The sequence below is a fragment of the Mus pahari genome, chromosome 4, assembly GCF_900095145.1.
Source record: "Mus pahari chromosome 4, PAHARI_EIJ_v1.1, whole genome shotgun sequence".
Taxonomy (NCBI): Eukaryota; Metazoa; Chordata; class Mammalia; order Rodentia; family Muridae; genus Mus; species Mus pahari.
This window is the reverse complement of record NC_034593.1, coordinates 77,647,544-77,669,129: the sequence shown is the minus strand read 5'-3', so window position 1 is coordinate 77,669,129 and position 21,586 is coordinate 77,647,544. Positions and strand designations below refer to the sequence as shown.

The following is a 21,586-nucleotide window of genomic DNA, read 5'->3' as shown; positions in this document are numbered from 1 at the left end:
AAAGAGGAGGAGGAGGAGAAAGAGGAGGAAGAGGAGGAGGAGGAGGGGGAGGAGGAGAAAGAGAGAAGAAGAAGGAGGAGGAAGAGGAGGAGGAGGAGGAGGAAGAGGGGGAGGAGGAGAAGGAGAGAAGAAGGAGGAGGAGGAGGAGGAGGAGAAAGAGGAGGAAGAGGGGGAGGAGGAGAAAGAGAGAAGAAGAAGGAGGAGGAAGAGGAGGAGGAGGAGGAGGAGAAGAAACAGGAGACTTGGATGACTTCTTTCATTGGTAATAGACACTCTCTGAACTGTATTAGTTACTTTTATATTGCTGTGACAAAATACCATGACTAAGGCTGCTTGTAAGAGAAAGAGTTTTAATTGGGCTTCTAGAGACTTAGGGTCTGTGATGGTGGAGTGAAGGCAAGGAGACAGGCAGCTAGAGCAGCCACCGAGAGCTCATGTCTTGATCCACAAGTAGGAGGCACAGAGGGAACACTGAGAATGGCATGAGTTGTCTGAAACCTCAAAGCCCACCCCCAGTGACACGCCTCCTTCAACAAGGCCACACCTCCTAATCCTTCCTGAACAGTTCCACCGCATTTGGGACCAATTATTTAGACACACAAGCCTGTGGGGGGCATCATCTTTAAACCATCTCATGGACTGAACAATGTATATCACTACACTGGCAATCAGGGTCTTACGTAAAAATAAAGAGGGACTTAAAATAATCCCTCAGGTCTCTTCCAGGTTTATATGGTCAGGTCAACTGAAAGATTTCTTGGAAGGAGTGTAATTTTAGAAAATGGGAAGGAGATGCTCCAGTTATACTGTTAGGAAAGATATCCCTTCCTTTTGGACCATCTTAGAAAAATGGAACTTGAAAATAAAGAGGGAAGAGAGAAAGACAAGGGCCTGGAACTCATGTCATGACTAAGTAACGTGGGGGCCCCTGAGGGAGACTGTGATAAGGTCTTCAGTGCCAGCTACAGAAAGCCATACAGGAGAGTGGAAGTTTCCAGAGGACAGCGGAATAAGGAGGCAGGCTGGGAGAAAGAGGTCAGGCGTTCTCCCTAGGGCAAGCTCCCTCCCTTCAGCTCCACTGACCTCAGGACTCAAACCAGAGACAGTGTAGCCAAAGGAGGCTAATCAGAAGTTGGAATTTCTTGCCCTTTAATGAAGAAGCCAGCCCGATTGGGTCCTCCCTTTAGGCTTCCTTAGACAGATGTGGCAGCTTAGGTGTGGCTGGCAGGTACCTGTCACCGAGCTGACCTGCGCCCACTCTCCACAAAGCCTGGGGTACTGCCTCTGGGTGGAGACAGCATCCTTAGCCCTGACTCCACAAGCTTTAAATTGTCCCTGGACTTCCTGTTCGCTGCTTGCAAGTGGTTCTTGGGCTACACTAACGCTGGCCAGGTCCTCCGGAGATTTACCAAACTCTCCCACCAGGCCAGAACTGTGCACAAATACCTCTTCATTGAGTGTTAGAGTAAAAGAGGCAGGAGGGTGGATGAGAGCAGGAAGGGAGGAAATCGTGAGAAGGGGAGTGTGGAAAAGAGGAAAACACCAGTGAAGGATGGCTGGGTGGGGCTGAGAAAGGAGTTTGGAACAAGACTGCAGAAGCAAGGAAGTGAAGCTGGCCTCTGAGCAAACTAGCTAAGGTTGCAGCAAGAGAAAGGGCGGCCAGGGCCTGAGAAAAGAAACAAAGGGGAGATTGGAGATGGGGGTGGGGCTCTGAGAAGGAAGCTGTGGAGAAAAGAAGTGGAGGTAGTCAGAGAAAGCTGGGGGCAGGATGAATAGAGTGAGCAAGGTGGGCAGAGGAGCCATGAGCCTGAGGGCCTGGGGGGAAGGAAAAGAGGGGGCCAGGAAGGTATGGGGTGTGAGAGGAAGAGAGCGAGGAAAATGCAAGGCCAGAGAACCATGCCTGTTACACTCTCTAGTATGTCTCCACCCTCCTGAGCAGCAGGATGGACTTCTTGTGGTCCAAAAACTGCTGGGCCAGGCAGCAGGGCTGCAGGAAGTGGGTTGGCACTAGGATGGCGCAGGGCGGGGCAGGATCTGTAGTTAACTGTGGTGAAGGGTGAAGAAGGGTCCCCACCATGTCTCCCTGGAGGCAGACTTGCATTTCTGCTGCATGGCCTGGCTGCTATGACAGAATGCACACTAATTTTCTCTCAAGTGAGTTCTGGATAGTCGTGAGGAGACCAGAAGCCACAGGAGAAGCAGGAGAGAGGAAATGGCCACAGTCATGGCTTTCCTCTCCAGGAGCTCTGTGATGCACCTCTTCTGTCTGTCTGTACTGATGCTTCTCACACGGCCGGTACAGAGGGGAGGTGCTGACCCCTGGAACTTAAGTATTCTTTCTCCCTGTTTTGGGTCTCGGGCTGATGATGCCCTAGGCCCTATGAGTACAGAAAGGTGGTTTGGAGATCCTGCTCCATGAGGGGTTTATAGCCCGATGCAAGCCCATGAGAGATGGAAGACAGTGTGCTTTGAGAAATGTGATGACATCAAAGTTGGGCCGAACATGGACTTTCAAGTCAGACACCTGCAAGGTCTTGAGTAAATTTCTGCGTGTTGTTTTCCTAATGCATGCGCTAACCATGCGTTGGTACTTTCCAAAGTGACGGCAAATGATTTTAGGAGACTGTCTAATTAGTCCCATTATTTGACACAAGGGTTATCTAACACTCAGAGACCTTAAGACACTATCCAAAGTCACAGATAGGATGTGACAAGATGGTGGGCTTCAAATCAGACAGGCTGCCCTAAAGCCTATGCTGATGCTTGTTTGTTTGTTTGTAATAGCTGTGGGGGAGAGGGACAGGCTGGAAACTTAGTGCACAGTAGGTCTCCTCAGAGCAAGGCCAGAGATGCTGAATTGCCCTGTGGGTAATGTAACTAGGAAGCTCTGAGCGGCAGAAATCAGGTCTTATGAGAAAGTCTGGAGGAGGTTTTATCTTTGGGGTAAGTTAATAAATAGGATTTCAGTCTTTGGGACAAGTCTGACGAAGCCCCAGGAAGCAACCTGACAATTTCAGGAAAAGACCAGTGCTCCCATCTCATCAGTGCTCCCATCTCACCAGTGCTCCCATCTCATCAGTGCTCCCATCTCACCAGTGCTCCCATCTTCACAGCACATTCTCAGGAGGGCTAATGCTACTCCTGTTACTCCCCCTGGTCCTCGAGGTGGGGCCTGCTCACTTCTGCCACCAGGCGTGTAACATAGCAGATAACTGTTCTGTCTGCTCCAGCTTGCTCCACTACCGACCCTTGACCTTCGCCTTCTGTAAAACACAGCCTTTGTACCCCAGCCAAACTGTGACTCAGTTGGCCTGGTCTGCTTGCCCAAGGTCTCATGACCACCTGTGTCCTCAGGGTGAACTGCACCGTGATTTGATCTAACTAGCTTGTCATTTAAGCCTGTGTAATGCTGGGGTGGGGTGGTGACATGGATGTGCATGAAGTGTCCCTCCCAGAATGGCTAGAGATGAGTTGATGCAAGTTTGATGGAATTTAGGGAAAGCTTGAGCTGTTCCTTTCTTGTTTAATTGCTCCCAAGCTGGGTCCAGCAAGCTTTAGGACTCTTCTCTCTAGGGTATTTCTCTTATTTGCTGATGTGCCAAGTTTTATGTAAGGCACAGGGACCAGGGTGAACAAAGCAGTTTCTGATGCTGGAAATGCAGCGCCCAGGAGTCATTTTCCTGCTGGGAGTTTGGGGACTGCAGCATCTTAGGGGCTTGCTTGCTTACGTATTTTTAAAATTTATTTTTCTCCTTATTTTTGTCTGGATATCGAAGCAAGGGCTTATGCAATCTAGGCAAGACTATAACAGTTATATGCATCCTCGGTGTCTGTTTTCCTCTTTATTGATACATAATGATCTTCCATTCAGTAAGGGATTCACAGTTTCTATGTGTGATTTTCACTGCAAGTCCATGAGGAGATATTATCTCCATCTTCCTGTAGGTAAACTCATGACAGAGAGGCCAGGCTGCAGACCGTGACCTTCTCCAAGAGTTTCCTGTGTGTTTTACCTATGGCACTGAATGCTGGGCCTTGCTTCCCTATACATTAAAAAAAATGATCTTTGTCTTTGTGGTTGTTTGCACAAGCCTTTATTAAGCATATAACTGTGTCTGGCTCAGTGTGGACATGAGAAAAGATACGTGGGCCTACCTGTGCCTGCATGGACTGTGGTCCAAGCCAGAGGCAATGACCTGGATTGAATGCCTAGGGCAGTAGACGGTGGAGTTAGGGGAAGAATCTACACTGTTTACAAGACTGTGAGGCAAGTTGCCTGGGTGGGTCTCCGTGCCGCACAGGATGGAGTGTTCAGTGGCCGTTCTAATTCTCCTTCCCCCTTTCCATTAAAAAAGTGGCTGCCATCTGCCCCACGTGTGCACATACAAAAGTGCATATTTAAGAGTCTAGATATATTATTTTTAAAACAGTTTTCTTCATACGGCCAGTGGGCAGTTGAATGGGTTGTGTAAGGTGAATAGTTATGGGATCTTATGTTTAGATAATGATGGGAGAATCTCAGCCCCCTCCACCCGTAGCAATATAGTGAAATTTATTCTTCAATATATAGCAATTTCATCTAACACTGAGCTTTTAATATAGAATAAGCATATATAATTAACGTCGGGAAGAGAGGAAGTATGAGGTTGCAGCTCTGAAATCAGAAAGATAAGAATTTTAATCCTGGACCACCGAATAGTTAGTCACATATCTGAGGCCAGTTGACTTATCTGGTGTTTGCTGAGCCTCCGTTGCTTCATAGGCAATTGAGAAAATTATCTCTACCACACAGGACTGCTCAGAGAATTCAGTGGGATTATATGTGTAAAAATGTATAACCTGGGGGCTTAAAGTCGTCTTGTGAAATTTTAATTTATATTTTTAGGAGCTAAATGCACGTGGTGCAAACATTTTAAAATGTAGGCTGATGAGCTGTGAAAATCTCTTCACCTCATTGTGGGCCTGTGACTGCCGTCTCTCTCCTCTCCTCTATGCATATTGAACCTGGGCAAATCCTATGTATTGGGCAAGGCATGGTTTGTGGTGCTTCTTCTTCAGGCATAAAAATAGAAGCCTGGGCAGGGTGCACAGGTCCCCTAAGGTCACTCAAATGAGCACTGAGATTCCTCTGACAGTCCCTTGAGAGCTCCCTGCCACCCCCCACCCTCACTTCAAACTCTTACTGTGATTTTATAATTAATGAAATTTATAATTATAATTTTAAGACACATTTTTAAAAGTTATTTATACGTGTGTGTGTGTGTGTGTGTGTGTGTGTGTGTGTGTGTATGAATGCAGGTATCCACAGAGACCAAAAGAAGGCATCACATTCCCTGCAGCTGGAGTCATGGGCAAATTGTGAGCTGCCTGACATGGCTTCTGGGTATACTCTTGCTGGGATGGCCCATGTCATGTACTCTTAACTGCTGGGCCATCTCTCCAGCCCTACACTCTTGCATATAATTTTAGCTGATTCCTCTCTTACCCAAAGCTGAGGTTCACACCTTAATGTCTTTTTTTGCATTCATCCCCAGCAGGGCTTTAGGAATGACTCTGGAGAGCCCTAGAACAAGTCTAATGACCTGCCAATCAAGCCTGCTCCCCGAGAAGCCCAGGTTTCTGAGTAAGAAGATGTGGGCTCCACACTTAGTCGTTGCTTATCTTATCTTTGTGACTTTGGGTGAGTTCCTCCATTTCTCTGAGCGTCTTTGCCTCTTAAACAGTGTTGGTCGTTGGTCGTTTCTAGAAATGTGAAAGCTAACATTTATAAAGCATCCTGTTATGGATTGTGATGTCGTAAACAAATCTGTGATGTGGTTTCTCTCTGCCAGGCCTGGGAAGGCTGAGGAATCAGAAAGAAGTGCATTCATGCTTGGAAGTGTAGTCAGGAGAGAGCAGCTCCGAGAGAGCCTTGCTAGTCCTGTAACCCTCCCCTGAATGAAGTTTCCAGAATCCAGGTCCCCAGCCCTGGGCTGAGCACTGCTGACTCATGGACTACTGACTCTCCATTCCCTAGCTGATCGCAGCCCCATTTGCTTCTTCTAGTCCAAGGGGAGCAATAATCCCATTATGAAGACATGTCTCATTAAGACATCTCTAAGACAGAGCCAGCCCTGTAGACGCTGGGTTGCTGCCTGCGAAGGCTTCTCCTCCCTTCCCCCATTCATTAATGAATATGGGAGGTTTTATTCCCCCCAACAAAAGTGTTAATTAGACATTGCTCTGAACAGGGATATTACACAAATGAATTAAACTTAAATCAATCAGCGAGCTGGCTCTGTGCTTCAGGTCCCCTGAATGAGGAGGGAATCGAAGGCTGTGATGGGAAACAGGTGGCGGGATGTCTTCCCTAGTGGAGAATGAGAAGGAAGACGCTTCCCTTTGTCGCCTGCAGATACCTCAATTCTTACACTTCCTCTGCCGTCTCTCCCCCTCCCTTTTATTATTTCCCCTTTCCCACATGCATACACACAAATGTCCTTGAGATTCTGAGAGTCTCGATTCAATTTTTGTAACTGAAGTTGGTCTGGATTTACCAGTGGTACTTCCTGGGTGCCTTTTATAGGGCCCAGGGTCAATAGGTCAATCAGAAGTCACTAAATGCAATCACCCTGTCACCTTCCCCTGTGCCGTTGAGCCTTCTGGGGTCACTAGTTTTCTAGTCAGAAAATGGTGCCTGTCTTGCAGGTGTGTAGCAAGGAGGGCTACCTACCTGTACAGGGTGATGTACAGTGTGTGGTGGGTGATTTCTGAACTCTGTGGACTTGTAATACTGATCGTACCTTGTTCGTTGACGGCAAAAACACAGAGGGAAGGACTCTGACTTTGTCTTTTGAGGATACCCAGTGAATTATGAAGGAGATGGGCTGGTGAGATGGCTCAGCAGGCAAAAGCACTTAATACTATGTTAACCTGAGTTTCTGCCCTAGAACGGAGAGAATAAACTCTTGAATAAGTTTATTGTGGCAGATGTCTGCATGTGTGTATGAGTTCAAGGCCAGCCTGGGCTCCATAAGCAAGTCTCCCCCAGCATATACACTATGCACACCTCAAATACACCATACACACACCATGTACTTACCACACACAAACTCCACAAGTACAACACACAATACTGTACACCTGCATATGCGAAACATATTAAGTATTAGGTATTTGGTATGCAGTTGGGGACTAGATCTGTTGAGAAGTTGGAGCAAGGATTCTTGTTGCTCTGGTAAAGAGGCCAGTTAGGGGCAAGAGATGTAGAGGAACAGCCATGAGTTGGGCCACCAGGGTCGTGCCTCCATCTGGCAGAGTAGAGTTTGAACAAATGCATAAAGCAGCCTTCCTTCCTTCCTTCCTTCCTTCCTTCCTTCCTTCCTTCCTTCCTTCCTTCCTTCCTTCCTTCCTTCCTTCCTTTGTATTTTCTTTTTTGGTAAAGATTTATTTTCTTTCTACTTATGTGTGCGTCTCTGTGTGAGTGTTTGCACACACAGTTGTGCAGGATGCCAGAAGACAGCCTCAGATCCCACAGAGCTGAAGTCAACTCTCTGATATGGGCGCTAGGAACTGACCTGCAGTCCTGTGAGAGGAGCAAGTGCTCCTAAGCACTGATCCATCTTTCCAGCCCCCTCCGCCTTTGCTCTGAGGGGAGAGCTTGCAGTTCTGGGCCAGGCAGGAACTGTGGGGTCTTCTCTGCAGTGCCTCCTCTTCCTTCCCTTGAAGCTCACTCGTGGCTTCCCTTCTGACCAGCCCACGAGGCAGTTGTTCAGTCCTTCTCTGGTGTTCTACCATTGCTGTCTTTTCTCCCGTCAGCCCTTTACTACACACCGTTGAGTTCTTGCTCAGAGATAGATGAAAATATTCTTCACTCTTTTGTTATTTTGGTCTTTAGACTCAGGAATTGAAGCCAGGGCTTCATGCATACTCCCCATGTGCTATAACACTGAGCTGAAGTCTCAGCTAGCCATTCTCTTTCGAGTTTAGCTGCCCCTGTTTCCTACAGACACGCCTTTCCCAGTTTCCTTTTCACTTTTACACCTTTCCAGGTGCTTTGCATTCTTCATAGTCTAGAAGTTTATAAGCAGGGCTTCAAATTGAAAAGTTGTTCTCCAATATCTTAGCCATTTACCTAGTTCTTTTACTTTCTTTTTCTTTTCCTGATCTGACAGGAAAAGAATGTACCAGTTGTGTTACCTTTTCATCGCTGTAACAAAATGGCTATGATTAAAAAAAAAAAAAGAAGAAGAAGAAGAAGAAGTTTGGAAGTTTCAGTCTATGGTTGGTTGGCTCTATGCCTTTGGGTTTTTGGTGAGTCAGTCTCTCCTAGCAGGGGCACATAGCATAGGAAGGCACTCACGTTATGGGAGATAAGAAGCAAATAAGCTAGAAGAGGGGAGCCTGGCATGCCACCATCGTTGCTCATTGACCCAGCTTTCTTCCTCTAGGTCCCATCTCCTAAAGGTGACACCAACTTTTTGATAGTCTTACAAACTAGGGAGCACACTTTCAACCCATGAGCTACTAGAGACATTTCAAGTCCAAACTATTGAGAGGAATCGGATGTGGGTTCCGGCTTATAGACTCTGGCCAGTTGTGAGTTCTCAGGTTCACTGAGCATCTCTGAGATTTTATGGGTCAAAAGTTAAAATGGATGAGAAAGTGGTCCATGAGTGCTTAGCTGCTTATCAACGAGAGCAATTATTTCTTGCTATTTCTGTTCATTTGGTGCTGATGAACAGGAGCTCTTCATGGATGACTATACTATAGACTGCTAAAGCAAGCAAGCTCAGGGGTTTGGGCCTATCCAGATATACTAGAAAATCCTATATTTGTTTTCCATCCCACCGCATATAAAGGAATTATTTTTCTTTCACTAAAAAAAAAAACCCCTGCAGGCTGAAGAAATGGCTCAATGGTTAAGAGCACTGGCTACTCTTCCACAGGACCCAGGTTCAAATTCCCAATACTCACATGGTGGCTTATAGCCACCTGTAATTTCAGTTCCAGAGAATCCTGCTCCTTCTTCTGGCTTCTATAGGCATCCAGCATAGAAATGCAGGCAAAATATTCACACACCTTTAAAAAAGAGAGGGAGGTCAAGACATGCTAGAGAAAGAAAACTAACATTTAAATTATGTGTATACTCTAGTTAATAAACATGAACTTTATGTGTGTGTGTGGGAGGGTGTATGTGTGTTGGCTGTGTGTGTGGTGTATACGAGTATATGTGTGTGTGTGAATATGTATGTGCTGTGTATGTGGTATATATGTGTGTGTAGTGTTTGTATAGTGTATGTGTGTGGTATATGTGTGTGTGGTATGAATGTGTGTGTGGTATATGTATGTGTATGTGTGTGTGTGGTGTTTTATGTGTGTACTTTTTTTATTTCTGCTTCTCATTTTTAAAATTGCTTTTGCTTGACCTTTCTTTTGCTTTCAAGGGTCTTGGGTTTGTGTGGAGACCCTCAGAACAGAAGCAGACACGTTTAGCAGCTGCCGCCATTGTCTGGGCTGCTCTTAAGCATCCTCCTAATGGGTAGATTACTTATCATTTGGCAGTTTCTGTTTTTCTTTTAAAAGAAACCTGTTGAGAACAGCCCCCTGGGGACTAAGCCTGGGGCAGTGCGCTTCAGAAGGGAAACCGTCTGCGTGCTCTGTGGTCACACCTGCCTGCACACTCTGTTGCACAGCAGTTTCAGACAGCCCTGCTGTGGACTCTGACATTTTTCCTCCCAGTGGAGGGAAGGGATCAGGCCTAAAGTAAGAACCTGCCCTCCAGTGGAAACCAAAGGTGGGGGAGGGGAGCATGGCTCCACAGGGACAAAGGAGAGAATTCCAGCAGAAGAGAATGAAGTTGTGAGTTTCTTCTCTGTTGTCTGTACCAGGCACTGTCGACTATTCTACTTACTGTTGACTGGTTTACTTTAATTCACACAGAGGTTTGTTAAATAGGTATTAATGACCCCCTTTTCTATTTTCTGTATAAGCAGTAAGATCTAGAGAAATGAGGGAATATCTGAAACCCAAACTCATTTCTCTTGATTTCTGGCTCCTTTTGCCACGGTCTCTTAGGCTTCCATGTAATCTTCATGATGAAGGAGCCGGACTGTGTTACGGCTAGACAGAAACCATGTGGCTAACTCCACCAATTGGATGTTTGGGTGGCTTATTTTATTTGTTTGTTTTATTTTCAAGACAGGGTTTTCCCCTGTAGCTCAGTCTATCTTAGACCTCACTGTGAATCCCAGTGGCCTTGAACTTGAGGTTATTCTCCTACCTCAGCCTCTAAAATGCTGGGATTACAGGCAAGTGTCATCATGTAGATCTTGTTCATATCCCAGTAGTTTGGAGGGACATCTTCTTGCCCCTTAAAGAGACATTTAGAAAGCTAAAGTTTACTACAGAATTACACGGAGCCAAGGGGTAGATTTATGCCCTGGATAAGTTTCCAGTTAGTCCTCAAGTCCTCATGGATACAGACAGCCCAGATTCTGAGAGACACTTCCCTAAAGCATTCCTTTTGCATTGTAGAACGTAAATTCTGGTTCTTTGATTTGTAAAATCAAGACTCAAGGTTTCTTCTACCTTGAAAAAACAAACAAGCCCTTAAGCTTTTGGATTGGATCTCTTAGCCTGTGAAGAGGTTAACCACCTTGCCTTCTCTGGGCATTGTAAATGTGATACGGATTTTGTGTTCCTGATGTAGTCAGCACAATGCCTGGTGTAGACATTTAAACAATAAGTGATCAATGGTTTTCACTGTTGTCTGCCATCATATCTCAGCTATCCTTCTGAGCTCTGGATGTAGCTCTCTTCCAAGGGCCATTACCCTCCGGTGGACCACACAGTGCTCCCAATCACATAGCCTCTCTTTGTGGTTCTCAGGTAGCTGCTGGCGCATCTCCAATGCTCTAGGCATCTGGTCTCTTTCTCCAGGGCCCAGAGTAGAGCCCAAGTGTCTTACAGTAGACCCTAGCCACTTGAACCTTCCTCCCCACCAGGAATCAATTCTACGCTGTCAGCTAGATCCAGAGCAAGACTGTCATGGTAGCTGCTGCTGGTGGTTCTAGCTCAATTAAGGTCTGGCTTTGTGCTTTCCAACTTTCTCAGGAAGTTCTTCTTAGCCTCACTATTTATCTACCTAACTGCTGAAAGAGGAAACTAGCCATCTCTTCCTAGCTGATGGAAGAAGGTCTATGTAGAGAATTGGTCTGTTCTCTGGTTTGTGATCTGCATTCCACTGTTTATCCGCTTGGCCTTCAATTCCACATGTGCTTATGTAGCATCTTCCACTGTGTGCCTCTTACTGCTGTTGTCCTGGGGTTTGGCTGAATGGAGGCAGAAGTGTCTGGTCCTCCAGTAGCTGGAAGTGTCAGAGGACAGAGGAGTGGACAAAGGACAATCAAGAAATGCAAACCTGTAACTAGGGATACACATTGGAATGTGCAGACAAAATGTAACAGGAAGGACTGGCATCTCCAGATTCCTTTATACTTTGTCTTCCTCTTTTAGGGATGCTTCTTAGTATGCCATAAGAAAATAAATCCATCTGGTCCCTGAGATCTCTCATACACTGGAGAAAACATAAACAGTATTTCAGATGGCCTGGGCAGGAAAAAAAAATCCTAGGTCATGTGGAAGGGACATTAAGTAGATGGACCCTTAGCTGTGACTTCCAGGGAAGGGCTTTGTTTTGTTCACCAATTCAGGATCTAGAACCATGACACATAGTAGGTCCTTAATGAATATTCTCTAGCTCCAGCGCCTAGTCTAAGATGAATGGAGAGGCAGCATCCCATTGACCATAAAGAACTGCTCTTCAATAGCAGAACTATCAGGAAAAGAGGAAGTGTTAGTGTTGCTTCATGAGTAAGTCCTGCTGCAGTCAAGCTTAGGAAAAGGAGATGCATGTTGGGCATGCTGGATGGGGACTGCTGATTGTGTTGGGAAAGTGGACAAGGTAAGCGCCACCGTCCTTTCTAATGCTGAGGCTTCCTCTCTGCTCCCATGCACAGCCTGCCTGGTCTTGCATCATAAGTGCTTGGGCTCTGCTGACAATGCCTAGATCTAGATTGCCTTGGAACTGTGACTAGGGGAGAGTAAAATGGAAACGCTTAGACATCCTCTTACCTTTATGACCCTACGGAGTTCTCGGTTAGTTTTCTGTAACCAATTGCCAGTGGTAAAATTGCTGGATGCACAGCATGTGCGTTTTTGCTCTCTTTACTGCCCCCAGCTCCCACCAGGTAGAGGAAACAGTAGCACTGACTTGCAACTGGGGTTAGAAGACAGGAGAGTGACAAGGGACAGGTGGGATGAGGTAGCATATCAGAGCCCAGCAAACTGGGGCAGGGGTACAGGGTCCCAGGACAAGCGAGCCTCTGTGTTCCAATGTGCTCCCTTTTCTACTCTGCCCCTACATCCAGGCTTCAAACCAGGCTGTCCCCTGGATCTCTCATGATCCCCGAGGCCACTGTCTGGAGGGGACCCTATATCTTAGCACATTTGTTTTCTGCCTCCTGATTCCATGTGTAAATATGCCTACGGTATAAAAACTGTCTGGCCCTATGAGATATGAATTCCCTCTTTCAGGGCATTCTTTCCAGATGGCCTAGAGGTTGCTACATGTGTTCATGTGCTGAGCTCTGAGGGAGGTCCCAGAGGTAGGGAGTGAGTCTGTCTCGCTCTTGAGAGAGAACGGTATTTGTCACTTGTGGGTAGTGTTGTTATGGTTTTCTCTGTTGGTTTGTTTTGATGTGTTTGGTTTCTGTTTTTTTGGCAACCATGCCATCTCCTCACGGCTGTTGATGTGCTTAAAGCAGAACTCCAAAAAAGGTGACAGTTGATGCCCAGGAGGCTCCCATGCTGGGAGTGTGGGACTGGGTCTCTCTGTGGTGTTTTCCCTCTGGGCAGCTCCTCTGCTCTTGCCTGAGTCTGGGGGAGTGATGTCATACTCAAGTCTGTCCGTTCAGTCACTCATTGATTTGCTCCCTTAACCAAATTTACTGAGGCCTTTCCTCAAGCCCGTCTCCAGGTTCAGCCTTTGGGGATAGACAGAGTAGGAGCGGGGCTCCCACTCTGTGTCGGAGAGCAGACCCAGCCCTTGAGAGGCTGCCAGGCCACTGCTCCAACTCATACTCATTTGAAGACATACATGAGCCAGGATCTACTGGAATGGCAGTGTCCCTCCACTGTCAGCAGAGAAAGCAAAGTCAGCGTCCCACAGTCCTGAGAACAGAGGGCAGTCTAGACCACCAGGAGCTTCTGACAGTGACCTGTGACCCTTCCCCTGGGGAAAATGACTCAGATAGGAGAAGCCACAGCACAAGGTTACCAGTGACCTGTTGGTAAGGAGCTTCAGCCTGGAAGTTCAAAGCATGGAGTGAGGCTGACCTTTGTTTGTACCCCTCCCTTGCCTCCTGTTTCCTTGGGAGACCACTAGGACATTACTCAGAGTCTTTCACAGACATTTCCATCACTCCGCTCTGTTACTGGTGGCTTCAGCCTCCTCGTGTGAAGTAGGAGAGGTAGGAACCAGGTGAGATTATAGGATTGGAATCACTTGGTAATCCCATATCTTCATATTACTGCGCTGTTCGCTGATTCGCTGCTAAGAGCCAGGCTGTCTGCGTACTGCATACACTAAAGCCTTGAGCACTGGGAGTTGGTCCATGTTCCTGCTCTGTAGGGAAGGAAGTGGGTAGCAGCCAGGGGGCACACACACACAGGCAGCCTGCTTTAGCACTCACCCTTCTTTGACATTCTCTGTTTTCTGCCTATAAAGGGCCATGGTGTCTCATCTGAAGGGGCATACCAGCGCAGCACCTACTACTAGGGAGTGGAAAGGAGAAGGAGTATGAGAAGCTGTATACACAACTGGGGTGTGAGGACCACACTGCAACATCTGGGGAAAGAGACTACATGGAAAGTTCCTTGGAACTGTAAATTGTGACAGTGTTGTGAGATTTCTCTTATACCCCCTCTCATGGCCAGGGAGTAAGAACACAGATGCCGGCCCCTTCCCTTTTCCTCCTCCTGTTTACCCCCAGCCCCTTTCTTGGCCCCTTCTGCAAGCTTCCCTACCCCAGCTTGTGGCCTTCGGCCTGTTGGAATCGGATATGGTCTTTGTCTTTCTGCCTGGCTGCTCCCTTTCAGGGAGGAAGGGCTCCGTGTCTGGGAATGCTGTAGCTCAGGGAAGTTTGGGGCGGCCTGGAGACCTTTTCTCTCTATCACCTTCCCTGAGACTGGCAAGGTCCATGGAGGTGGAGAAGGCCTCCACTTTCCTGGGTCACTGCTCGGAGGAGAAGGGGAAGCAGAGCAGAAAAGGTGGCCCGTGGCACACGAAGGGTTGGCCATCAACAGGGAACTAAGGACTAGCAGCACGGGTGGAGCCCCCTGCTCCCCATCTGCTCCCACTCAGATCAGCAGTGGGTGTCTGTGAGGACCCATGTCGGATCGGGTGGTGGCTGTTCCTGTGGGTATACCATGCGCTGCTTTCTACCGGGGGGGGGGGGGGGGGAGGCATACTCTTTGCTAGCTTAATGTGACCTGAGAACCATGGTGTTGATGATAAAGGGGCTAGTAAAACCTCGTGTCATTTTATAATCATGATTATTACCAATAGCTTCATTTGCATCGCATGTCCATGGCTAAGCACTTCATATGCTGTGGTTCATACACTCTTGGCAGCCATATTTTATAGATTAAAAAGAAAAGCCCCAAGGCTCAGAGGAGTTAGCTTCATTTGTTCATGGTGATAGTGGGGGAGCTTTGCGGCAATCCATCAGCACGCACACACACTCCATGGCCGACCCTGTAGTTAATCCTGGTTTTCCATCCTGATAGCTTTGTGAAGCCTAATTGTTTAATTTCTCATCACCTCTACGTTTCCATCAGTACACTGGCATTAATGATGTGTATTTTCAGGGTGGATATTAGGATTCGGTGAGGCAGCCACATAAAAGGTTCACTCAGAAGAGGTGAACTGGATAGCAGAGGCTATGCTGCATCTAGGTGTAAGACAGTGAGCAGGGTGGATGTGGTCTTTCCCTGTGTGCAGACAAGCCATGTCTGCAATGCTTAAGTTCCATACACTGGAGGCACCTCGTAAACAAGGCTACTCAGAAGTGGCAGAACAGAAGATAAGACTACTGCTGCCTGCCTCCAGACCGAGACTAGACCTCTTGTGACGTGCTCCCTGGGGAGGGGCTGGTCTTGTGCGTTCTGCTGAGAGCCCACATCTAGAGAGAGTGTCCACCCTTTAATGAGAAGTAGATGGATACAGGGGACTGGAAGGATGGCTCAGTTGTTAAGAGCACTGGCTGCTCTTCCAGAGGTCGTGAGTTCAATTCCCAGCAACCACGTGGTGGCTCACAGGGAAATGGGATCTGATGCTCTCTTCTGGCATGCAGGTGTACATGCAGATAAAAAGCCCATACATTAAGTAAATAAACAGACTTTAAATACAGGAGGACAAAAAGCAAGCTTTACAGTTTAATTTATCCACTTATCCATTTAATGCTTTAACGTTTCCAGGTACATCTTCTAAGTGCTGCGTTGACAGTAATTACTAAAATGGGAAAAGAAAATGCCTGCCTCTTGGATCCATACAGGAAAGATCCCATAGATAAATGAATAACATGAGTGTGTAGGATAATGGTAAGGGTTGTGGAGAACAATAAAGCAACAGACGGGGAACCTGGGATGTGGCAAGGTGGCTCTACAGTTTGCGTTAGTCAACTTTCTGTTGTGTGACAATACTTAAGCACCTAAAAGGAGGAGAGGTTAATTTGGCTCACGATTCTGGCAAACCGTAATTGCTTGGTTCCCTAGTCCTGCTGGTGAAGCAGAGCATCATGGTTGAGTGTGTGTGGCAGAGCAAGCGGCTTGTCTCAGAGCATCCAGGAAGCAGAGAGAGGAGAGAGTGGAATCCCAAGGTCACCTTACCTGCAGGGATCTTACGTCCTACCATTAGGCCCTTCCTCCTAAAGATCTCAGTGTCTCCCAACAGCACCATGGGCTAGGGACCAAGACTTTAGCATGTGGGCTTTGGGGAAGACATATAAGATCCAAAGCATAACAGGTTGGAGAACTTACTTAGGAAAGATGATAGAAAAGATGATAACTTAGAGAGAATGGAACAGGTGCACTGAGAAAAGCAGTGCCTAGGTCCCGAGACAGGAATGTGCCCACAGCCATTGAGGTAACACTAACGTGGATGTAGTAAACCGAGGAAAAGAGCTAGGAGTTGATGTAATGGGTGTGTGCACATAAACTCATTGTGCAAACCATGAAGTCTTTGGTACCACAGTCCGATTCTGACTCTCACCACCCAGAGCTAGGGCAGAGTTCATAATGTGGAGCTCACATCCCAACGAACCCCCCTGAACTTCACTTGGAAGTCTCTGCTCTAGTTCAGGCGTTCCCATGACCCTTTTGGATTTGATGAATTCATAAATGACTCACAGGGTTCAGAAAAGTCCTATACTTACAGTTTTCAAAGAGACCCGTGGATGGGGATCTGAGAAGGGTCCAGGTGGAGCCTCTGAGGCCTCTGCTTGGGGAATCGAGACTTCCAGCCTTCCTAAGACATGGTGTGTTCACTAACCTGGATGCTGCCAGGACCCTGAGTGTCTGGGGTGCTTACCTGAGTGTGCAGCCGCTAGCCTTCCTACCTCCCTGGTCAGGTGCACATCTGTCCAGCATAGCCACCTACTTACTGTCTACCATAAACCCAGTGTGGAGCTGGGCACAACAGCACACTCCTTTAATCCCAACACTTGCAGAATAGAAAGAGAAGGATTAGGAGTTCAAGGCTGTTCTTAACCATATAGCCAGTTCAGACCATTTTAGATGACATGAGACCCTGTCTCAAAAACCATACCAAACCAGAACAAACCAAAACAAAACAAACCAAAAACCCACTGTCGGTCTAGCATGAGTAACAAAACTACTCCTGTCACTGAAGTCCTGAGAGCTTAGAAGTTCTGTCCCAGGAACTAGGATAAAGACCAGCAAGCTTTTTAGTGTAAGACTGGGCTTTGAAGGAATCCTCTGGGCCTAGACTTTCTTCTGAATGATTTCAGAAGCCATTTGTGGGTCAGGGGAGCAAGGAGGTGAGCAGAGGAGTGATGTGATAGAATTTCTGTTTGAACAACCCTACTCTGGCTGCTATGCTAAGAGTAGACCTAGGAAGGAAGGGACAAGGACACATAAGTGGTCACTCTAGATGTCCGGGCAGACAATTTGGTGGGTAGCACGAGGGACAGGTAGCACTAGGGGCACCCATTTTTAGAGCAACCTTGAGCATAGAACTAGCAATATTGACTGGCAGCTTGGATTCAAGGTAGGAAAGAGAAGTCAGGTGCTAAGTTTTGCCTTAAGTTCTGGAGGAGTGAAATTGTTATGTCCTGACAGTTGACAGGCCAAGGTCAGGGTGTAAAGCAGGGGATTGCTTTTGCTTTGGGGACTGGTGCTAGAGGTGAGATCCGGGGCTCCTCCCGTTGCTGAGCACATACCCTACTAAGCTAAATCTCCAGCCCAGGAACTTAGTTTTGGACATAAGTGTGAGATGCTAGTTATATATCCAATTGGAGATTTTAAATAGGAACTTTGATAGAAGGATGCCTCTGGGACTTGAGGGGGAATTCTGAGCCAAGATAGGACATCAGAAGAAATGGTGTCTAAAACCATGTCTAAAGGTTCAGGAATGGTTTTGTGAGAGAAGGTGGGATTGTGTTTCCAGTTCTGCCTGAGGGGTTAAGGATTTCACAGTGGCTGTCTGTGGTCAAGAGAGGAGAAGATGCAGCATATTTACAGGAAGATGCCTGAGGGAGCACCATCAGTGTTAGAAATGAAGAATATTTGGTCAGAAGGAAAGGAGACTCTGGGGGAATGTCATAACTTTCCTCACATGCTTAAAGGACTATCGTGTGGAAGAGAATTAGATTCATTTTATGTGACCCCAGAGGAAAAACTAGGATTGATGTTTAGAAGCTGCGAAAAGAAGGATTACGGTACACACTGGATTAGACTTCTGTGCGTGTATTGCTTTCTCATTTGGTTAATCCCCACTCAATGCCCACTGTGGAACCAGCACTGACCGAGGCACCAAAGAAGAGCTCTGCTAAAAGCACACACAGCCCCTTTCAGATAATGGAGAGGAACTCAGTCAAATGGTGTAGTGTGGGATGGAAGTGCCGACCTGCCTGGGGTAGGAACTCAGTCAAGTGGTGTAATGTAGGGTAGAACTGGGGGGTTCTATGGCTCATATGAGCATTGGCATAATATCCTGGCTAAGAATATTCTGCTGTCTGATAGTGGAGGCTCACCTCCATCAAGTACAGTACGTTTTCTAGATGGCGAGGCTGTGTAGGTTCAGCCTTCATAAAGATGATGTCTGATAGACAACAGGTGATGGTATAGTATCACTTGTGGAACATTCTGGATTCTCACTCCAGCCTTGGCAAAGCCAGTCTACTGTCTTCTGCCTGGTAGTTGGGTCCAGGATTTGGGTATCAAGTGAATCGGCTCCTGCCTTGCGCCTGACTTCCAGCTTTGTTCCCTTAAACCTGCTCTGACCAAGCCATTTCTGTTCTCTGCCCAGGACTTTCTTTTTTGCTGTTCCTCCTCCTGTACCCTTTTCTACTTCCTCAACAGATTTCATTTTTCTTATTTCAAGAAGTTTTCTGGAACTTGAGGTCATGAATCTGTGACCTTTTTCATAATCCCTGGCCCAGTGGTCCTTGAATTTCTCAGGTGTATTGTGAGACAGGTCTAATTTAACATGGAAGGTTGGTCCTTAAAACGATGTAAATAAGGAGGATGGATAGAGGAGGAGGAGGAGAAAAAGAAGAAGGAGGAGGAGGAGGAGGAGGAGGAGGTAGTAAGATAAGAATGGTTCTAGTTGTGCCTTACTTGAAATTGGTATCATCTTCATTCTACAAAGCATGCACATTGCACCCAGGTTGACTGGCCCAGTAGACTACTTCATGGATACACTTGAGCACCTCACTCTGCTGCCTCTCAGAATGGAGAAGGAACGAGCTAAGACAGGACAGCCTGAATGTTCTGAGCTTTAACTGCTGAACCTATGAGGGAAGAAATAGGCCTATGCCCCACCTTCAATGAATCCACAGTTCCAGATTCCCAGGGCACCAAAGTAGGGACATAGGGAAATGAATTGGAATGACCACAAAGGAAAAGAAAATATGCACCTTTGTGTGTGTACAAGAATAACAAAATGTTTGATTTGTCATCTCAAGGAGGGTCCCTGAACAACCACAAGTAAATCCTTTAGCGGTGAATCTCCATTCTGGGTGCTGCTGTAAGAGCGGAGAGACGTACTTGCTCTCCTTGCAGGAGGGTAGCTACAAGGCTAGGACGTGGTATGCTATAGTTTAAGAAGTGTTTCAGAATGTTGAGGTATCATAGGCAGCACAGTCTTATGGCATCAGCCCCACTCGTCAGAGAATAGAGAAAGACAAGATGGATGTATTAAGGGGAAAGAACACAGCTGATCCCAGAGATTCCAAGAGGAGCAGTCTGGTGGGTCTTGCCAGGGAACGTTTCCTGGAGAGGAGGCATTTAGGTTGTATTTAGGGAGAAAAAAAACTTGGACTAGCAAGCAAGAGGTCATAGTGAATAAGGTATTTGTAAGATGCTGGAAATGGGGGGCAGAACTAACTTTGAGGTTCAGCTCAGTTCTACAAATGCTAACTTGAGAGTCTACCAAGACCAAGCTACCATGGCCATGTGCAAAGGTGAGTTAAGACTCCTGTCCTCTAACAGCGCACCAAGGTTTCGTAGAGTAATGAGATACACGTGATCCCTAAGAACCCCGTGGCGGCCTTGGCCCAGGCTGAGTCTTAGAAAGGCTCCCAGGCACCAAGCCAGAACTGCATCTTGAAAGAAAAATAGAAAGAAGCAAAGGGTAGGACAGGGAGCTCCCCAAGGCTGGATGCTGGAGTAGGAGGCTTCCGGTTGGGCAGCACCCTGACAAGTTGAGAGTCCTCAAAGGTGAAGAAGTGGACACTGGGAAGCTTGGAAGAGGATGCTGAAGAGGTAAGTAGCAATAGCTTTAGGTAAGACCTAATCTAGTCTGTCCTTCATCTGAAGTCAGTGGAGGACCGCTGAAGGATTTTGTACTGGGCAATGATGTCACCGGGCTTGTGCTTTAGGAAGATCGTCCCGGCAGCTGTGTGGAGAATGGATTTAAGAGGAGCAAGCTGGAAGTAAGGAACCATTAGGAATGTATTGCAACGGTCCTAGGAAGCAATGGAAAAGATTTTAACCACCGCAGTGAGGGAGGAGATGAAGATTTAAAATTGGAATTTATTTAGAAAGGGTCTCAGCGATCGATACCTGTCATGAAGTAGTCTTGGATGAGCCTCAGGAGTAAATGAGGGTGAAGCAGTCATAGGGGCTTTGCACAGAATCATCTCAATCACAGAAGTCATGGCCCTTGGTAAATGCGGGAGGGTCTTCAAAGACGGTACCCACAGCCTCTATTGACGGAGGCGACGTGACGGTGAGCAATTCCTGAGAATCTCTGTCTGAGGAGCAAGGGCTTGGCAGGTCTTCGGGTTTAAAGCCAGAATCAGCACCAGGAGTGGGAGTGGGAACTGAGGGACATGTGCCTGTGTTGGAGGGCATCAACGTCTCATGCCGGTCTTTTGCAGGCGCAGAACTGCAGGGTGTGGTTGGCATGGAGATGACACTTGAGCAGGATTCTAGCACTTACTCTACATGATCCCTAGGAACTCCGTGGTGGCCTTGGCCCAGGCTGAGAGTTAGAAAGGCTGCATTTCTGGTTTTGTGGTTAACTGGCTCTTTGACTTGAGACTTCAGGAGGTTCAGGTCTCCTCTTTTGACCTTTGATTTTCCTTTTTCCTTTGTACACTAAAAGGGTCTGATTAGATTAGCAGGTTTTATTTAATGTGAAGTTTCGAAATTCTGGAGAATATGGTCAGATATCAAGCCTCACACAGCCGAGGCTGGCCTTGAGCTCAATGCTTGTTGGAAAGTGACTTTGAATTCACAATCCTCTTGCTTCAACTCTTCCAAATATTTTTGCACAGTTAAGTAGCGCCATAGGTGGCTCTAGCACAGATCTTACTGGGGAGAAGGAACGTCTGTTGTTCCCTGTAATTCCCTGCTCCCACTTGCAGCTCTCACCATCGTTTTTTTTGTTTGTTTTGTTTTGTTTTGTTTTGTTTTTAATGCATGTGAGTACATGTAGCTAGCTGTACAGATGGTTGTGAGCCTTTGTGTGGCTGTTGATAATTGAAGTTTTAGGACCTCTGCTCGCTCCGGTTGATTGCATCAGATCTCATTACGGGTGGTTGTGAGCCACTATGCAGTTGCTGGGATTTGAACTCAGGACCTTCGGAAGAGCAGTCAGTGCTCTTACCCGCTGAGCCATCTCGCCAGCCTTAAAAATACACAATAAGCCATTGCTTTTAATGGTTCAGGGTCACATAGCAAATGTCTGTGGATGATAAAGTGGGCATTAATGAAAGAGAAACAGTGGCTATTTTATTACTTTGCATAATCCCTTTAAACGCTCATAACTCAGCACTGCCAATAATCAATACACGGCCAC

The 21,586-nt window shown here is 46.9% G+C and overlaps 1 protein-coding gene across 4 annotated transcripts in view; it reads left to right on the top strand.

The window, feature by feature from the left end:
- The window catches only part of Kirrel1 (kirre like nephrin family adhesion molecule 1), a 92,130-nt gene that overhangs the window by 28,323 nt on the left and 42,221 nt on the right, over positions 1-21,586 (top strand). For 2 of the 4 annotated variants that reach the window (XM_021195508.2, XM_029537578.1), the window contains exon 2: positions 5,535-5,680. The exons of 1 other annotated variant lie outside the window; for it this stretch is intronic. In XM_021195508.2, the coding sequence (XP_021051167.1) occupies positions 5,548-5,680 (133 nt within the window). In that variant the 5' untranslated portion in view covers positions 5,535-5,547. The remainder of the gene's footprint in view (positions 1-5,534; positions 5,681-21,586) is intronic. One more of the 4 variants, XM_021195507.2, reaches the window with a different exon arrangement.